Source organism: Xiphophorus maculatus, chromosome 13 (assembly GCF_002775205.1).
Source record: "Xiphophorus maculatus strain JP 163 A chromosome 13, X_maculatus-5.0-male, whole genome shotgun sequence".
Classification (NCBI taxonomy): domain Eukaryota; kingdom Metazoa; phylum Chordata; class Actinopteri; order Cyprinodontiformes; family Poeciliidae; genus Xiphophorus; species Xiphophorus maculatus.
In genome coordinates, this window is record NC_036455.1 from 22,923,735 (window position 1) to 22,944,091 (window position 20,357).

General features: G+C 37.4%; 1 protein-coding gene and 1 long non-coding RNA gene across 2 annotated transcripts; one reads left to right on the top strand and one right to left on the bottom strand.

Annotated features, from left to right (window-relative positions):
* The first annotated feature begins 678 nt into the window (after positions 1 to 678).
* c13h18orf21 (chromosome 13 C18orf21 homolog) lies at positions 679 to 20,018 on the top strand. The gene is made up of 5 exons (XM_005797407.3): positions 679 to 980; positions 5,543 to 5,565; positions 6,894 to 7,123; positions 18,614 to 18,807; positions 18,925 to 20,018. The coding sequence occupies exons 1-5, from the start codon at positions 907 to 909 to the stop codon at positions 19,085 to 19,087; spliced, it is 684 nt and encodes a 227-aa protein (XP_005797464.1). The 5' UTR covers positions 679 to 906; the 3' UTR covers positions 19,088 to 20,018.
* Positions 1,894 to 9,470, bottom strand: LOC111610661. The gene is made up of 2 exons (XR_002753755.1): positions 7,621 to 9,470; positions 1,894 to 2,127 (listed from the first exon to the last, which is right to left on the bottom strand). It is a non-coding gene; the product is annotated as an uncharacterized LOC111610661 (long non-coding RNA).
* Positions 20,019 to 20,357: the final 339 nt, after the last annotated feature.

A 20,357-nucleotide genomic window follows, 5' to 3' on the forward strand; every position in this document is an offset into this window, starting at 1 on the left:
ACAAAGTAGTTGGTGTGTGTATGTTATGGTGAAAAATTCCAATTCCTTCCTTTTGTGAGACTTATGTAAGGTTATTGTGCAGAAACTCTACCAAATATTGTATTTAATCATATATGTATAAAACATGTTTTCATCTTGTGGTTAGCAGGTGACCCTTTTCTAGTCACACTGACTACTCAGTCTGCTTTAAACTAGACCCACTTTCAACCAGTTCCACTTGGTAAGCATGTCTTGCTTGTCAGTTGAACTTACAGTTTTCTCAAGCTGACAGATCTGTCCACTGATCCACAGTTGCCATATACACACCTGGAGAAGAAGTGGGATAATCTCAGTGGGAATTCAAAAATACTGATTTTTCAACTTGAATGTTAAAAAGTTACTTTCAGTAACTCAATGCACTACATGATTAACTATACATAATCCTTTATTTCTGTTAATTATGGTGGTTTTTCAATTAAAGTTAATGAAAACATGACATCTAAGATTAGAGTTTCATATCCGACCAATAAAAAACACTTTTTAAATGTAAAAAAGTGATCTAAATGAACAGATTTAATGCCTGCATTAGGGTTACCTTCTAAATGTACTTTTACTCTGACCACCATAGTGAGACAGAGGAGAGAGAGAAAGAGACTATTTTACTCCGTTTCCCATGATGCAACGACGCTGACATCAGAGCCATGCGACGCGAAGTTCGTGTGGGATTGTCCGGTGATCCTTTTCACACTTTATATAGGACAACAGTGTTTACTTTCGCTTCTTTAAAGTCTCGGTTTTTACTACATGACTATTTCAGAGTTCAGGTTTTTTCTTTTTCTGGTTAAAGTTATTTCCGTTTAGTTTCGCCTCTTCAACAGTAACACGAGGAGACCTTCTTTTTTGGAAAGGCAGACACGACCTGATGAAATGTCTTCACGGTTTCTGCTGGAGGCGTCTCTAATGTATGAGGAGAAATGCCCGGAGCTGTCACGGTATCTCATGTAAGAATTGCTTCTTGTCAACGTTACGCGTAGCTTTACATTGGAGCCACACCGCTGTGTGCCGTGTCCCTGTAATGACACAATGGGTCCGCTAGGTGGAAGACCTTCATCAGTAACTGAGGGCAATTTAATTTTATTGGTTTAAAACTGGTAACTTTGTTGTCACCGGTATTTTAAAGCACACTAATAGCCCACCGAGCCAGAGTTGACTGATTCTAAATTAACATTGAATAATGCAGCCATAATAAACAAGCACTAATCAGGTGTTTCCTGGCTGATTTCCGGTTTTCTTGGAGGGCTTATCTGAGAGTTTCCTATTAGACCATTCTGCTTCTTTATAGTATTCTCTATAGTATTTTTTTAATTCAGAAGAAAATAAGCCAAGTGTAAGACTGTATCTACTGTTGTGTCAAAGAATATATCCCTCAACCTTATGCATTAAAGTTTATGCTGTCAGTTGATGTGTTTATAGTCCATGGGAACTATTAGTTTCGACTGATTTATTGATCAGCAAAAAAAAAAAACTTTCTGTACTTTAATATCCGATCAACTATATTAAATAGAGCTGATAAAAATAAAATATGGCAATTCAGATCAAATTATACTCTACCTTGTAAATGATAACTGACTCTTAATTGTGATATTGGGATTTGTTATAACCAATAATCTTTTTTAAAATAAAGTTTTATTTATTTATTATACTGTAAAATAACTTTCACTGGTTTAGATGCAGGTTAACACCAGGTTACTTTTAGTCCATAAACTTAATCTATTTTTTTGATTTGTTTTGTTTGATTTCATAATGTTTTAATAAACATGTAGAACATCACACATTCTTCAATTTTCTTTTTGATGATTGGCCAATTCTTGGTTCAGGATATTGCCATCTTCCAATTTACCACAGTAGTCACAGTTTGCTGCTTCATTAGTGTTGCTTTTTATTCTGCTTTGTATTCTTGGTCTTGACTGGACCGTTCAAACACACGAGTGTTGTTCTTTTGTAGCTTTGACTGTATGTTTAGGGTCATTGTTTTGCTGTAGGGCGAATTTCTGCTCCAGTTCCAACTTTTCTGCTGCCTCTAACAGGATTGTCTCGTCTTTAGCCCCATCCATCTTTCCTCGAGCTGGACTAGCTTCTCTGTCGCTGCTGAAAAAAAGCATTGCAATGGCGTGATGCTGTTTTCACAATGTTTCACATACGTCTGTATGTGGTTAGTTTTCACACTACACATGTAGCATTTTGCATGAAGGCCAACATTTTTATTTCATCTGACCAAACTATTCAGGCCTTTATAGAAATGCTTCATTCATATTGAAATTAAAAGAGACAGTGGTAGACTTTTACTGATCAAGTGGCTTCTGAAGGCAGTTTGTTGAAGTGAATTAATAACTTTAATCCTCTCAATCCACATTATGTTACTCCTTGACGATATCAAAGCTTTGCTATCATGCTCCGAACCTCTGTGGGAAATTTTTTTTCAAGAGCTTTAAAGCGACATGGATCCAAAGTGTCTAAATGTGTGCAAACATGCAAAAGCCATGTCCATATCCTACAGATTGTTTTGACTTTCACCATAGCCAAGAAATCTGTGGTCAAAACTAGGAATGGAAACAGAAACATGAGTTTTACTGTTTAACCCAAATCAGGGATATTTTACAGATGTATGTGTTGTCATTTTGTTACATTAATACTCTTGTCTAGTTCTCATATTTCCTGAGTATAATAACCTGTGATATTGCTGAACATTTTGACAGTTTTTAACAGCAACCGACTGTGCAGCAGGCATAATTCCGAGATGCATTTCCAGACGGCTATCAAAATCCATTTTTTATGCCAAAGTGCCTGGCAGGGAACACATAAACATCACCCAGAGCCAAAATTTTACACTTGACTTGATGAGCTAATTAAAGTGGCTTCAGCCAGGGCAAAAAATGAAAGACTGAATAATAGGTAGATGATTACTCCGATAAAAATCCCCATTTTAAGCATCTCTCTAGACGTGAAGAAGTCTGTGAAGGTTATTGTTGGCATCCATTAAAATACCCCAGTAATGCCTCTTTGTTTTTCTTTATGCTTCCACCATTTTCCCATTTGTATAGAGGGTCTCTCAACCATTATTTCACTAGAGTGTTAGTTTGTGGATGTGTAATTCTCATAAATTCTGCCAACTAAATGTGGTGCTAATACCTACTGCTGCTGTCTTCACCTTTTTTCAGTCTACGGATGACAGCAAGTGTCAGTATGCTTTGATTATATGTCTTTGTATATTTTTTTTAGAAAAGATACTTTTAGAGTTTGATAATACTGTTTGTGAAATTATGTTAAAAGTTTATCATAACTCAAGAGGCATGACCTGATGTACAGTGCCTATAAAAAGTATTCGCCCGCATAGATTTGCTTACGCTTTATTGCTTTTACAAAGCTATCTTGATTGACAACAAAAAATTATGTTAACAACATTACCATTTACCATTAATACCAAAATCAAAACTGATTTCTACAAAATAATGATCGTTAAATACAAATATGTAACGTAAGTGACTGCATAAACACCCTATATTTTGCTTCAATTATTTTTTTGGATCCATCCCCTGACATGTACTTTGTAATAAGCTTTTCTCTGATTTGCTTGAAGTGTTCTTCAGTCTTCGTGGTGTAATGGTAGCCATGAATATTAACCAGCTAGATATAGGTGTCTCTATAGTACAACCACTTGACAAAAACCACTGTGCTCAGGTGATCTATATTCCAGTTATTGTGAGACTACTAGAAACATTGCCTGGACCTCTGTTAGATTAGGTCATTTATATTCACTCAAGGGAGTAAATATAAATGCTGTCACGTCTCTTATGTTTCATATTTTTGTCATTGTTTTTATATCAAACAGTTTACTTTGAAATTAAAGTTTGTCAATGTTTTTTTTTTACCTTTACTTAAGCAGCTTTTGATTTTGCAAGAAAAACAAACACAAAAGAGTTATTACAGTAATACTTTTATTGAAGCTTGAATGAAAACCAGGTTATAATTTGTGAAAGTTTTGCTTAGTCTCTGAAAATAATTCTTAAAGTATTATCTAATTTTCTCTCTTGAGCTGAATGTGTAGTCACACCCTTTAATCACCACTTTGACTCTCTTAAGTAGGAGACAGCAGATAACGTATAATAAATCACCACAGATACTGTCTACCATCACAACGTTTGTTTAGATTAACATTGAGTGTCTATAAGAGTTAATATCAATATCAGTTACAGTTTTATTTTAAGTATGTGTCCCTTTTTTTTATGAACAACACATAAACAACACAGTCCTTTACAGATCGCATCTCCCTGGTGACCACAGTTCATGTTTACAGCACATATCTCCAGTCTCTATCACCACAGCGAAGTATGCACTTAAAAGGAGATGCATGACAAGTATGATAATGAGTTCCGTGCAGTGGGGTGTGTCGTTGTGGTCTGCAGATTCTGGGAGCCAGCTCATCTGAGAAAAAGGAAGAAGACTGAATTCCCAGAAGACCCCGGGTCTTTGCTTTGATTGCGTGCCGGAAAATTTCAGAATGAGGTTTTATGCAATCAGACGGTGTAGTAGTCGCTCTCCTTTAAGGTTAAATTAAGGCAGTTATTTGAGTTGTGGTTTTGCATCTGGATCTTAAGGGAATCAAATATTATATTGCCTAATTAGCAGAAAATGTTAGAATAAATAGCTTTCTGAAGAATTTAAGCATTTTTCTCAAACTGTTCAAGGTCCTCTGCAGAGGACTACAGCTTGTCTTTAATTACGCGTCTTCTGAAAAGGCTTCGATATAATCCGAAAATGTTTTCCAGTCCTTAATTCGTAGCATTAATGATTGGACTTAGTGTTTAAATCACAAATCTTTGTCCACCACAGAAAGCATCACATTCGTTAAACCCCATCTAGCTCTAATACAAACAGTGTTTCAGAGAGAATTAACATACATCGAAGTTTGTTTTTGTAAATGTGACAAAATGTGAAAAAGTCCGATCAACTGGCCCACAGTGGGATGCAGTATCTTCCCGCTGTGGGCCAGCTCCAGATTAAAAACAACCTGATATCTCCTCCATCTCTCTTCCATAAGCCTGACCCGGCCTCACGTGCAGCTGGATACCAAATGACCCCAGTCATTGATTCAGGCCCAGATCTAATTTTAGCAGGGCTTATCGGTGGCTTAGTTCAAATGTTTCTGCAAATATCTCATTGAGAATGCTCTAAAAGTAGACAAGGCCCTCTGGGAAGGTGAACTTGCCCTATATTGCTCGGGAGAGAACCCACTGGGTTTCCGGTTGGAGTTTTTCCACCACACATAACAGCAGAAGAGAAGTCGGTGTCAAACATTGATTTTTCCATCCTCTAATAGGTTGTTTCCGGAAATTCATTCATAGACAAGAAATAACAAAAGAAAAAGTTATATTTGTGGCCAACTTTTTTGTTATGCACCAATATCCTAGTAAAATGCACAAGAAAGCATACATATTTTTTACTGATTTAAATTGTTTACAATTTTATTAAAAGTCTAATCTGATCTCATGTTCCTCTTTCACAGGCATCTGCCATACCATCCTGAAAGTAAGTTGAATCCTTTTTATCTCTGATCTCTCCTTTCATTTGAAGTTCTCCTTTAAATTATTTCATGTTTTCATCAGTTATGGCCTAAAGTGTAAAAGCCAGAACTACAAAATGAAGTAGCGAGCAGGACCTTGTCACCAGCTTGTCAAGGTTGATGAAACTCACTAAATCCTCGGCCAAACATACCCCGCCATGCAGCTGTCTGCAGCAGACTGCGGGTTGGGATCAAACGCGCGCTCGCACATGCATGTTCGGACCCGTGCCAACATAAACCACATCAGGGCGCAGACAGCGATGCTACTTAACAAAGACAGCTAAGGTTTCACTCTGTAAATAGAACGGGTGCTGGTGCTTTAGGAAGAAACAACTGGCTTGTCTGGAGAACATACAGTATTGTTGCAAGAACAACTAATTGGACTGTGGAAATCTGAGGACTTAGACTATTTTCTGCAGATTTTTGGAACAAATGTACATACACCGTAACTGTTTTCAGTGCAGAAGGTGCAGTGTTGAAGACACGAAGAAATCAGAACGTTTTCCACACTCAATGGTACACTCCACCCAAAGTCCTTCCTTGTGACTAGTTTGAGCTGATGATGAATGTTTCATCCCAAAGATTGTGTCTATGCTGCTCTTAAAGTACTTCATAATGGTAAATTGTTTATTTGGACGTATATATAGATGACTAAATGTCAGATAATGCTTTTTAAAGTCATTAATTGTCTTCTGCTAGTGTTGAAATTGATAAGGTCTTGCGTCTGTTCCTGTTGTTTGAATATTTAAAGAGTCTAATTCAAGTTACGGAACTTGGCTTAAATTTGGTTCCAAAGTTATCAGTTTAACTTTTTGCTTTGTTGACCATATTGTTCTTATCGAGGTTTGTTTTGTTTTGCCTTCATGCATCTTCCCTAGGGATTCTGCAGCTGGACTCATCAGCGTGAGAATGAGTTTGCGTTTTGCAGAGAGAGAAAAAAAATTCTGAAGTTAAACCTGTGATCAATTCATGACACTCAATATAAATTAAATTTCTAGTTAAGTGACTATGTTGTATCACAACAGGGATACTTTGATTCTAAAAATAAATTTTTGGAAGATATTCATATTTGTTTCTCCAAGTATGGCATAAGGGCTTGCTGGTTAATTAACATAATTACAATTCTGATTGATTTTTAATAGATGAGACTGAGCCTAATGTGATTGGAGATACATAAATGTAATTAACTTTCTCAATTGCTGTTTGGTCTTTTCTCTTTTTTATCAAGGAAATATTAGCTGCTGTAATTTTTAAAGTTGCGGTACATTTGACTGATTTGTTCTTGTCATTTCAGGACAACAGAAGATAAACAAAGATCTGGTCTACTACTTGTTGCAGAACATGTCATTGTGTTCATACTGCTATCAGTGGCTGAAGCCCGATAATCACCGGGTGCGGCTGCGGCCGAAGCGGCGTCCGTCGGCGCGGGTGAAGCAAGTCCTACTTAGGAAAGCCAGAGGAAAATGGTTGAGCCTGGCGCAAAAAAAGCTCCTGATCCGCTTCCAAAAGTCGTCTTCAATGGTGGTGAGTTCAGAACTTCCCTTGGATCCAAAATCATAATTTTAAGGCAAAGGTTCTATGAAAATCTATGTAAACTCATCCCATAAAAATAAAGCTAAAAAACATATTTGAAAGAATAATTATTGGCTGCTGAAGTCACAGTTGACAAAAGCTAAGTACAAAAAACTGAATATAATGGTTACAGTTCTAAATAAAAAGCCTCAAGATGAACTTGTTTTAAATGAACTCAAATAACCTGGCGTGATGATCAGTTAGATGGTATGTTGGTAATGTATGTTTGCAGGTCGGGGTAGAAAGATAATTCTCCAGTCATACTATTGACTTCGAATATTAAGCCCCGCATGAACCCAAATTTGCTCATATGCATTTTAATCTACAATTTATTTTTATTGTTTTACAAATTATAAAATAATCCCTGTTGTAATACAAAATAATTATTTAATAATGTTTTGTTTATGCCTCTCCCCTTACCATGGCTTTTAGTTAAATATTTGGCATACCTGGAAGAGAATCGATGTCCTCCGGTGCTGGTCACACTGCTTCTTTTACCCCTGTCCTCCTAATGGATGGCCCCTACTAGTGACAAAATGAAAAGCATATTTTGGCTTTCACACTCCCACTCTCCTGGTTATCTCATTTAGAAGAGGGCACTAGTGATGGAGTGTGCAACCACGGGACCTTCTTTCCCTTCTATCCGTCAGCTGAAATTGGAGAGAAACACTGAAGAGCCCATCTGACATTCACCTCATGCTGCTTTAGTGAGAGCACCGCCTCAATAAATTCTGGCTGGGTTCATTTGCTTTGCAGAATCTTTGCCTCACAAGAAAGTCTGAAGCCTTTCCTTATTGTTTATGCAAATTATTTCCAGGGCAAATGGGTAGATAGAGATGGGAAGTAGCGAAAGGATGAGCACAGCAAAGGTCTAAACGTGAGACAGCAGTAGCAATAATTTTAATACCCATTGCTTGCTGTATGCTCTTCTTCTGCCTTTGTGGATTCCTGTGAGTGCTCCGTCAATATTACCATAATAAATTGTCTCGCACTGAAGTTGTCAACACCTTGACACTGATCAGAGAGGAGACAGCTACGTAATAGGCTGTCAGAATCATGAGCAAGCAGGAACTCCATCTGTGACAGCACTGAAAATAACAATCACATAACTTGGCATGTTTATACAGCGGTAGCAAGCATAGCTCTATAGATAGAAAGGCTTCTGAGTGTTTGAAGTCGTGTCTTCCATCAGTATTGATATGCCATGAACTGTTGAACTCCAATGTGTCTATTTGGATTTTTTTTATGTGCTAGACAATTGATGCAAAATGATAGAGATTTCATCATTTATTGTTTATTTATTTATTTTGAATATGCAAATAATACCTAGCTTCCCACTTGTTGCACAATACCATACATCTCACAACAGCAAAGAAGAATTGAAGGAAGCACAATATAACCAAGGAAAAGTTAGTTGTGAGTAGAAACAAAGCTTATTGTCCCTTTACAAGTAAAATTGTGCCGTAATCTGTTTATTTAAGCCATTTTTACTCTTGTATGTATAATATTGTGAAGAAAAATAACACCAAGAATGTTTATTAGTCTATAATCTATAAATAGTTGTTTTATAGCAAAGAGGTATTTTTAAAAAATTGCTTCATGATTTAGTGGCGTTTGATTCTGTGAGTTTTCAGGTGTTCGAAATTCATTGCAAGTAATCCCAGGAAACACAAGCATGTAAAACTTCTTTTTTTTTTAAGAACTACCAAGTCTCATTTTGCAAGGTTGTATTTATCTCATCACTTAGTGTTGTGTTTGCAATGGAAAAATACCTTTTAAATCAATTTATCAGCTAGAAAATATGTGTCTAAACTTTAATTGCACATTTCTTGAACTCTATTTGAAAGTGCCACTGTTATCACCGAGTATTTATAGTGCATCTGAACTCGTGAATAAAACACGCTCCAAAATATGCATCTACTACTTAAATTGGATTTAGAGATGGGAGCAAAGCTGTTAGTACAACAGAACATGTAATAAGTAACATTGTTTCTGGTTCAGCTTCAGCCTGTTAAACTACTCTGTCATCAAACCTCCTCTGTTTACTTTGGGCCTCACTCAGCTGTGACTGCGCAAATCTGCTCTTACTCACATGTCAGCTGTCATTACAATGAACAGTGTTTATGCAGAATGGTCACATGATTTCCTTGTAAACGTACAGTATCTGCTCCATGAATGTCACTCACAGATATTTTTATTCTCTGTTGTTTTTTTTTTGTTTTTTTCAAATGGTCGCTGCCCTGTCGTCTTCTGGAGTCAACTGGAATTGGCCTCCACCTGCCCTCAGTTGAGAGGCAATAGCAAGGTAGTTGTTGGATCGGTAAAGGTGAGAGGAGGAATGTGGAGTGATGCTCTTTCTTTAGCTCCTAGATTCCATGCAGATGAGCGGAGCATGGCAACAGCAAAGCGGCAGCAGCAAAATATTTTCTAGTGTTCTTTAAACATAGAAGATGGCAGTCATGGTTTCAAAATAGAAGCGGCAGAGGTGCTTCAAGGACTGAGAATTTTCCTTTCTTCTATTTTTACCTCACCTCCACTTAAACAGCATGCTTCCAAAAATATTCAGCTTGGATAATTAATTAAATGACCCTGTTTCATATACAGTATGTGTGTGAAAAAGATTCATCCCAGTGTGAGCTCTTGCTCACTCAAGAGCTGCTCGCTTTGGTTCCGTTTTAAGTTTCCCTGTAAGTTAAAAGTCAGAACGTTGCTTTGTTTTTCCACCTGTTATATTGTTAGTCATTCTCAGGAAGAGAACGGCTAATGTTTAAATTAAATATGTACATACATCCGGTGCGTTTTTTAAAGGCAGGTTACAGAAATGCAGAGATGCTTATTTGCTTTATTTTCACAGCAGAGTAGCTGACAACTCAGACTGTAAGGTGTTTGTCAATCTGAGAGCCGGTCTCTGTAGCTCTGACCTGGAGGTAAACGTATAAAATGTTTGAAATCCATTCTTTCATTATTGATAAAAAACAACCCTGGTTCAAAGGGCCCAAACCATAATACTCAGCATTTTACATTTGTTCTGCTTTTTATGTTTTTTTTAATGTATTTATGAAACACACTAAATGTCATAAATGCTTAATTGGGTAAACATAAGTTCCTTTTGTATCTTTAAAAAAAAAACATCTGCATTGGTGATTCTTAGTTCTTTTCATTTGAGCACTTTGTGGATGTTATTGTTTTTTTAATCCAGTTTTTAGCGGGACAGACATACAGTAGATGGTTGGTCATTTTGCAAAGGCATAAGTCAAAAATACTCTAAAAGCCTTTTCTAGGTTGTTGCTATGTGAATTTTTTATTGACTTGTATCTTCACAGTTTAGCTTTGAGTGAAAATACAGACACAAGAATACCTGACACCATCTATCTGCTTTTATTTAGACATAGACAGACTTTATTGTTACTCAACTGCTCACCTACAATGGGCATACTTATCATAATTTTGTTTAAAACCAAAAATCAGCAATAATCCCATAGCTGAGCCTTTTAAAGCTCCAACTGTGAGCTGCTGACAACCCAGTACAAAATATAAATACTTGTAGTTTCTTCCAAAGTCTTAACATCTTGTTCAGAAGTTTAATTGACTCTAATAGCCTGGATAAAGCAAGTAGACTGTAGTCTATTTATGTTCAATATTACATCTACATTAACAATAAAAGATTTTTCAATCCCTTAGCATTCCCTTTATCTTCCTTTCGGCTTGTTTAAACTCCTTTGCTAGTGCTTTACCACTGTGTCAACACAGAGCTTTATGACTGTGCTCACATTTGTCTGATCTTCGCGCTGTCAAATACAAAAAGTCGCTTTATCAGATATGAATCACAGCGCTCGGTTACTGTAACCGAGTCATGATTGTGTATGTGAGTGTGTAGCCCCTGACACGAGTTTATTTTAAACCAGGTATGAGTATTAGCAGATCTTGGTACCCATTGTTCTTGTTCTCTAGAAGTGTCAACATTTGTGCGGTCCTGTTTTAGACAGAAGGATGTTGTGAGTTACTTAAATTAGCTCGTGAACTATTTATTAATGCTTTACATTATTTGGTTTTGTTTTTAAATTCTTTTGAATGCCATTTTTTCCCATTTGGTTCCTAGAAGGTTGCTTGCAGCTTTGTCTCTAATGTTTGATGTTGGTTTAAGAAAAACACGTGCCCATTGTAAACACACTCATTCACTGAGATGCTTAGAATATTTATACTCTAGGCCAGGGGTGGGCAACTCCAGGCCTCGAGGGCCGGTCTCCTGCAACTTTTAGATGCATCTCTACTTCAACACACCTGAGTCAAATAATGAGGTCATTAGCAGGACTCTGGAGAACTTGACTGCACTTAGGAGGTGATTGAGTTATTGGATTCAAGTGTGTTGGACCAGGGAGACATCTAAGATTTGCAGGACACCGGCCCTCGAGGACCAGGATTGCCCACCCCTGCTCTAGGCTGTAAATCGCCCTCACCCTCCAATTTCACACCGTATTGCCTCCCTGACGGGTGTGTGTGTGTATGCATGTGTGTGCTGCCCTTGGGGTGGATGCCAGCACACAACAGGCTTTCCGCCACCCTGCGGAGCTGTGTCCTGCAGATATTATAAATCAGAAATGTTTATGCATGCTAGACAGGTTATCTCGCAGCGGATATGGAAATAAGTTGGATTGCAGCCCCCACAAGAGGGAGACGGACCGTAAATGGAGCGAAGAAGAACGGCGTATTCTCCTCTTCCATATTTCCCTCTGTCCTCCTTGAGAATAGATTTACACTTCTCGGGAGAATCGTTTATTACAGTAGAGACATATTCAGTTCAGTCGTTTGCCCCGCTAAATATACTCACAGTGTTTTGGGTAGTTAATGACTGAAGAGAACTTGGATTCACTAACAGTTGGTTTAGTTGTCCAGTTATAATCACTTTAAAAAAAATTTTTTACCTCACGAGCCCCTTGTTCTCTCCTGTCATGCCGTTTGTCTTCAAGCAAACATGTTCTGAAAAACAGGAAAAGTATTACATGGAAACTAAATAAATTAACCCTCAATAGAAGAAAAATGACAGTATTAAATTCTTGTACAGCTTTAAATAGACCTTTCATTTGAGCATAAAAGAATGCATAAGGTTATAGACATTTTATCATTTCTATTTCATATTTATATTTTTTAAAATTAGGATACACACTGTCCAGCTAAATAAGCGCTAAAAACAGTGTCTTACTACATCGTTGTGGCATGCCATCTATGTCGCTCTCTGCCTCACGTTATTTAATCTTTATGCTATTAATAATTCTGTGAACGTGTGATCCTTTTGTTGCTTTAATTGTAATGAATCATGTAGGTCCTTGTTTATGAGCCCCCAGTGAGCAACTTTTGGATGCCTTGACTCACCAGGATTTGCGGTTCTTCTCAGCTGTAACTGAATCCAGCAGCATGTCCTCACATTAATGACATTCATAGCATATCTGACATGAAGCCACCCAGGAACCATTCATCACGCCTAATGATAATCAGTGATTTCTAAATTCACATCTGTCTCCAAGCTGTTTTGTCCATATATCTGCATGTTAAACAACTTTGATGCAAAAAAAAAACATTGGAATTTTTTTTGAGTGTGTTTGCAAGACAAAGATCAATACTTTAATTTGATTTATTTTAGCTGTTCTTTTTGCTGTTTTTGTGATTGTACAGCTCAGTACTTGAATTATTTCTTTATTTATTTTTAAATAGGGGATAAGCGCATAGGTTTAAATTCATAGTGAATTTTTTTTACAATTAAAAAAAATATGTGGAAGCTTAACTATGCACATACATAAATTCACCTAAGTATTTCAGTAGGTACAGAAAGTTCTGGTTATACCATGGCGTACCATACCACTTTATTTCTAAAGCACTTAAAGTACAACATAGCAGCTGACCAAAGTGCTGTATAAAAATAAAAACAGAGAACAACAGTAAAACAAGGAATAAAAACAAACCCAAACACACACGAGTGCAACATCAAGACACAGATGCTAGCTCACTCTGGGCTAAAAACCAAAGAGAAAAAATGTTTTTAAACTAGCTTTAAAAACAGGAAGAGACGGGGCTGCCTGACCTTCAGCGGCATCTCATTCTACAATTTAGGAGCCAAGAGCTGCAAAGGCTCTGTCTCCTTTAGTTATGATTAGCTACTAATGATAAACTACTATTAGTTTATCATGTCATAAAATTATATATTTGATAGTCTTTGGTAAGGAACTCTGTAATAACATGTTCAGTATGATATAACTTTTTCACACAAACCAGGGAGGAAAAGGCATGAGCCACAGATTATAAAAGTTCAAGCATCACGATTAACATCACTGTCCAATCTGGCTGACTGGACATTATCACAACGCCACAGACTACCAATAATTCAGCAGAAGCTTCTCTGTCCTTTCTGTGGTGTAGTTTGACTTGTGTCAGATGAGTGGTGCAGGAAAGATTTTTACCTCTATTATGACCAGGAACTGACTGGAAGAGATAAATGCACATGACATTTTTTTTTCTTTTCTAAAATGGCACCATGTCACAGATTACACTTGGTTTTCTCTGCATTTATCGAGCTGTTGGCCTCCAAACGGTGGAACTGTGTCTAATGGCATCCGATCACAGTGACCAGCTGTTGTTATAGAAAAGCTTAGCAATGCTGAGACACGTATCGATCACCCCCAGCTGCCCTTCTTCCTTCAGGTTCATTGTGTTAAATCGATGTTCTCTGGGATGACTTTCACAGCACAGCAGATATTTGTCTACATCACCATCAACACATTGCACTTACAAACATTTGTGAGGGTGATTATCTGTGCTCAGGATCTCCACATGCCTTCAATTCAGTCAGTCGCCATGTCGGTCGGCTCATCTTCATCCTTTTGGGTATATCACAATGCTAAGGTCAGACTAATCAACCCAAGCCAACCTCTGGCACCAAGAGAGAAATACGGGAAGGGAAGGTATTTATGCAGCTGAGGCTAAATATAGAAGGAGTCCATCTGCAGAATTGATTTATATGGGTCTGTTTGGGCTTGTGTGTCTTTATAGGTTTAGCGTCTAAGCTTATTAAACCCTAAAGCTATTTCTTTTAGACGTATGCATAAGCCCCTGCTTAACGAGACTGTGGCTCACATTGCAGATGATGCTCCTGGTAAATTTGCTTTTAATTTAGAGAAACTACAAGTCAGAAGTTTATACGCACCGACTTGAAATTTGTTTTATTTAAACCATTCGGGATGAGATTGTACGTGCTGACTCAAATATATAAACACCCTCGCTAATGTTTGGTCGATTCTCTCTCCGGTCCAAGCAGGCAGCTGCACATTTCAGTCGAGCTTGAAGGTGTCGCTTTTGGAGCAAAGGCTGTTCTTCTTAATTGTCACCCTTTTCAGTTCTTGTTGATGTGAAAATGGGTCCACTGTGGACGGTGAGACCGGCGTTTCTGCAGCTTCCAGCCTATTGTTTTAAGTTGCCGGATTCATGATCAGTCCGACCCCAAAAGGATTAACATGTTCTTGCACAGTTTTATATAAAACAGTTTGTTCAGAGTTGCAATATGACATTGCCGTTTCTGCCCAGCCTGTGCATGCGTGAGAACCAATGTTCTTTAGTATCCCAGCATCATGCGACTTGACAGATGAATTAGTCCTGCCTTCATAGCAGCACCTGCCAACAGCATTAAACTTAATAGCAGCATCTGCAGTCGTGCATGAAATCCAAAGCTAAACAGCTATGATATATTTGTTTTGGGGTAAAGGTTAAGCATTTCTGTCATCTGTGTTGGCCATTGACAGAAAACACACACACGCACACAACCACACACACAAGCATGCAAGGCTGATAAGAAACTTTCTATATTTGTTTTGAAGGATAAAGGCTGAAAATACTTCTCTAAAAATACACAACATGGAGAGAATAATAGACTGATGAAAAAATCCTATGTACTTTTTTATCCGTCTGACCATATGGTCAACCTCCATTTATTTAACTTTCACCTATAGAAAATACTCTTAATATTCCTCCAGATGTACATAAATAGGTTCTTATCCCCTGTTCTGTGCTGAAGCATTTCACCTGTGCCATATGCTTGATTGACCACAGTGCTTATTTGTCTGCAGCCAGACTCGGAAGATGAAGAAATTAAATCTCTTCGTGGCAGCAGCTCACGTGTGCCCCTCCAAGTTGCATTTGCAACATGTCAAAGGATTAGTGTAAATTAAACAGGCGCACGTGGCACTGTGGCTTGGATTTCCTGTTATATCCATTTCATAAATCTAGTTCCCAAGCAAAAGAGCTACTGTTTCAAAGTTGTGTTCCAATACTGTAGTGCTGCAGGTCTTCTGGGTCTGCAGTGCAAAACGGAGCATAAACAGCATGATGTCACAGCAGCTGCAAACATCTGTAGCCAGCTGTCTGTCTGCATTTCATCCAGAACTCTGAGCAACACACCCTTCAGTACAAGCCACTCCATCAATCCCAGCAAACATCATGACTGGTCATCGAGTTCAAACCAGTGAAATCAAAGCGTTTGCATAAGTCTCTATGACCGTAATTCGTTCCAGTATGTGTTGATGAAGGCTGCAGTACCTAGAGCAAACCGTAGGTTTCAGTTTTCTGTTTGGGCTTAATTTGATGAAACTGTAATGATTTACCGGAAGGCAGAGGTTGTTGTTGCCGGAACACTGGTAGAATGTGATAGGAATCTTTCCTGCCTTACTGCTCATTTCTTCAGATCTCTCACCTCTCTGTGTATATTGTTTATCATTAGATATAACAGTCTTTAAACGTCATAGGATATTACATGCTGAACAATCTGACTTGAAATTACTTGTTACCAAGTAAGCATTAGCCTGTTTCTGGTAGGAAGGTATACCAATTCTTTAAGAAATTATACTTTAAAAAACCTACTAATATTGCATGTCATGCTTTTGCTACGTTTTAAATTATCTTGATAGCATAACAACCAAATGACTGGAGGTTTCTCTATGTGTAGCATAGACTTGCCTTACTATATCACTTACCTAGCTCTAGCTGTGGGTGGCACTGCCAGTCATTTGACTGAAAGACGCCTCATAAACGTTTTCCTTCATTTCAAGGCAGACAAATTTAGCTGGTACAAATACAGGCGATAATGTTGTTCAAACTATAAAAGCATTATGAGAGTAATGCTGCTTTAAAACTACAACAGGCAGATTTGGGGTGCCATGGCTTGGAAACAATTTGGAGACTTGGAGAAATTTCGCTAACTAAATATCTGTTTGTCTCCAAGTATTACTTTATAGACAACATTATGAGTAAAAAGCATATTTAATAAAATAATGACCAAGTGTATTGATGTTTAGTCCAAATTTGTGATTATTAAAATCACACACTAAACTTAGTGCTATCAAATAGTATTTGTCTGCTTACAGTCCTATGTTTTACTTTTTTTTTCTTGCTTAATGATTAAGTTCATCGTTAATATCTCACAAGAACAATCCAACTTAATATAAACATTTGTCTTCTGATTTTTTTTTTTTCTAAGGGAAAAACCAATATGACCCCGCATCATGTCAATTACCCACTTACATAAAGTCGGTCTGATGAAGATCTCAAAGGGCAACACATCAATCTAAACAACAAATAAACATTGTTTAGGCTGGCCTCCAAAAATTACTTCTAGACCGGATTGGTGATTCATCCAGGAAGCCTCAGTTAAAGTCAGTGTTTATGATACAACAGTAAAAACAAGCAAATATGACATTAATGGAAGAGTTTCTTGGTAAAAACCACATCTGACCAAAAGAAACCCAAAGACTCACGGCACCGAAAAATATTCTGATGATCTAAATGAAGACTTGGGTTGTGCAGGAGGTCAGTAATCCAAAGAACATGACTAACTCCTCCTCTGAATTAGGGTGCAATTACCTTTAGTGATGAAATGATCATTTGAAAATAAGTGCATTTTGCATTTAGTCAGTTTATGTTTCTGACAAATGTTGGAAAATATCATGCAATACCTTTCCAAAATAATGACTAAATCTAAAGCTTGGTTCTGTATATACTGTTAACTGAAATAATTACTTAGTTTATCACGTTGTTAATTAAATCATCAATAAATTAGCTTTTTGGTGCATGTTGCAGTTATATGAACCCTGCATTAGGTGCACATGTTCCTGATAAATCTAGACTGTGTTTCTGCAGAGCATTGGCTAGTCTGCTTTCTTTTAGCCACGCCTCTGTGTAACAGTGGGAGGGCCAGTGTGAGGGCCTTTATAAAGCTGGACATGCAGACTGGTGTAGTAAACATTTTCTGCTCAGTCAGTTGGAACTCCGGCGCCCTCAACTCCTCAACACATACCGCCTGTCAGACTCTTGAAATGGCTACGTTCGTTTCGGTGAGTTTTCCGCCTCCTCAGCATTTGTCAGCACCTCGACTCTGATTCGATTACCGATGCACCTCTAACCGGTTTTAAAACTTGGCCAACTCTACATGACTTGAGACAGACTAGATTTGCATTTAGTCATGTTAGGAATTAGTTGAATAATTAAAATCTATAGATCATTTTATACATTCAAAAACATCGCTTCAAAGAGAAAACTAATGGGTTGTTTTTGCTGTTAAAAAAGTAGTTTTCAGGTTTTTTGCTTTTTCCTCTTGGAAGCTTTGGCTCTTTTAATATGGTTTCAATTACTGTGTTTTTATCTGGTTCAGTTGCTTTAAATTAATGTTTTGAAAAGAAAAGCAAACTGTTGGAAAACTGCACATTTTACAAAAGGTTGTTGATCACCTCTGGACTCGCTCTCTTGATAAGTCAATGTGGTTAAAATTACCTATTTTGTAAGACTCCAATTTTCACTTATTTGATTATTGATGATCTAACTCTGTAAACAACAACACAATTGTATTTCTTCAAGCTTGACTCTAACCTAATGAGCTGCTAATGTTTACTGGAGGCAGGGATCTTGGACTTCCGTCTTGAATCATGAGGTTCTAATAATGTGTACATTGCACCTTCTGACGTTTAATGGTGTCTACTTGTTTTCCTTCGACAGAGCCAAATGTTTTGTTTCCATCTGTATTATATGTCAGATTTATTTTTTATTTCTCTGCTTTGAGATAGATCATGTGTAAGTGTATCGGAACTGTATACTTATGAAGAAATTCAGTCTAGAGAATTTAACTTTTAGAGCCAGCATCTGCTATTCAAATAGGCCAAACTGCACAGCAACAGCCCCATCATATCAATACCACTCCTGAAAAATACAATTATGTTTGATGAGGGTATAAAACATAAACTTGACTACTAAGTCTTAAATATTCTTCCAGGGATGTTTTGTGAACTAAAGAAAAACTTTGCTGGACCTTTTGATGAGCCTGCATCCACCTTGACCTGAAAACTTCATTTCGCATGAGAACTCAGGTCATGAAGTATTAATGAATATGTCCTGTTTCTCTCATTATTCCAGATGGCCACCTGCCACGCCTGCAGTAAGACATCCATACACAAAGGGGTGAACAGAGATTTCATATCCAGCTATGCTAAGACCCACAGCACACCAGGGAGCGCTGGCAAATACAAGACTCCCCAGTCCAGCAGCAGATCCAACACGACCACGCCCAAGACCCCTGGCAAAGATAAGACACCGTCTAATACACCGAGGTGCATTACCCAATCATACTGATGTTAATAATGAAATCACAACTTAAGTTTTTTTTTTTCAGCATAATAAGAATCTAAATTTATCTGAATTTTGTATCTTCTGTCTCATTCCTTTAGATCCTCCATTACTTCCACTACTTCAGGGTCAAGTTCTTCTTCATCCAAGTCTTCCTTTAGAACCAAAACCTGGATCGTTCAGCGTCTCAGCAAAATCCTCACACGAGAGGACAGCCAGGGCAAAAAGAAGGGAGGCTTGAAGGATTTCCTCTCCTCACTCTGAGGTTCTCGCTCACTTTTTGTCGCTACTCTCGTTCTTAAAAAACAAGGAGGAAGATCAATGTTCCAACTTGTTTACAGCACAGGCTTACGAGGAACTTAAATGACATAAGTTTCCGAGCTGGTGTGGGAAGGATCAGTGTTGCTGGGCTGATTGGGAGGGCGCTTCTGAACGTCCTAATATTCATAACAAGAAGCATTGAGCTTTCAATAAGTTCCCGCACCTTCTGCTGCGCCAGGTGAAGGGGAATGCTTCCTGAAAACTCCTAAACTGGAGTTGGTTCTCTTAATGTCTCTGCTATTTTTGAGGCATCTCCATCAAGCTTGTTTACACACCAATATTCTTTAGTTTTTCTGCATCCACACATTTATGACATAACCATAGAACAAGCAGATTTCATACAATGTGATGTAAAAAGTTTTGTAATAAATGTTTTTGGCTAACTCTTAGCCATTGATCCATTGTTAGGTATTTATAAAGGCATAGGGAGGCTAGTCATGTCTGTGTATATATTTTGCCAAAGCAATTTTGTATATGTATACACATTATTTTGAAGGTGTAAGTCAAATTTGACAATATTCACAACTTTAACAGAGAAAAAAGAAATCACACGTTTACAAATCTCACACACACACACCGCTTATAATCTGTATAGAAAAACTTTATTATTTTATTGTCTGAACATTGAATATCATCAAAACTCCTTGAGAGATTGTTTGATAACTCCTTTGGCTACATACAGTTACTTTTTTAAACAAATTCTTAAGCGCATTAGTATTAAATGAATCTAGTGGGTTTTTTGTACTGACTTATTTCTTGCTATCCTGTGGAAATGTTGTTCAGTGAATTGTATTCTGAAATACCTCACATTTATATTCAAACTGCTTCTGAAATTAAACTTTTTTCAATATTAAAAAAAACTGCTTTCACCATTCATGCTCTTTATGTGTTGTTTTATGTTTCTTATGCACCTAGCACGTCTGATTAAAGAGAAGGTCTTTATTAGAGGTATAATAAGATAGGATAATCAACAAATTTTATCCCCTAGAAGTTTAATGCATTTTGCAAAATGATGCATAATAATGATCAGGTTTCTTGGGTCCTTGTTAATAGCTAACAGGCAACTTTATGTGCAGTAAACAGCTACAAAACAAATTAAGATTATTTAGTTCCTTTCTGAAGTTTCTGTTCTTCTGAAAAATTTGTCACATATTCCCTCGCATGTGTTAATAGTTTGCAGAAACACATTTTGCTGTGAGTCTTTAGGTTCTGC

Coding starts and splice junctions, on each gene's coding strand:
- c13h18orf21 (XM_005797407.3), top strand. CDS start 907: ATGTCTTCACGGTTTCTGCTGGAGGCGTCTCTAATGTATGAGGAGAAA. Junction 7,124..18,613: donor AAAAGTCGTCTTCAATGGTG/GTGAGTTCAGAA, acceptor TCATTATTCCAG/ATGGCCACCTGCCACGCCTG. Junction 18,808..18,924: donor ACACCGTCTAATACACCGAG/GTGCATTACCCA, acceptor TCATTCCTTTAG/ATCCTCCATTACTTCCACTA.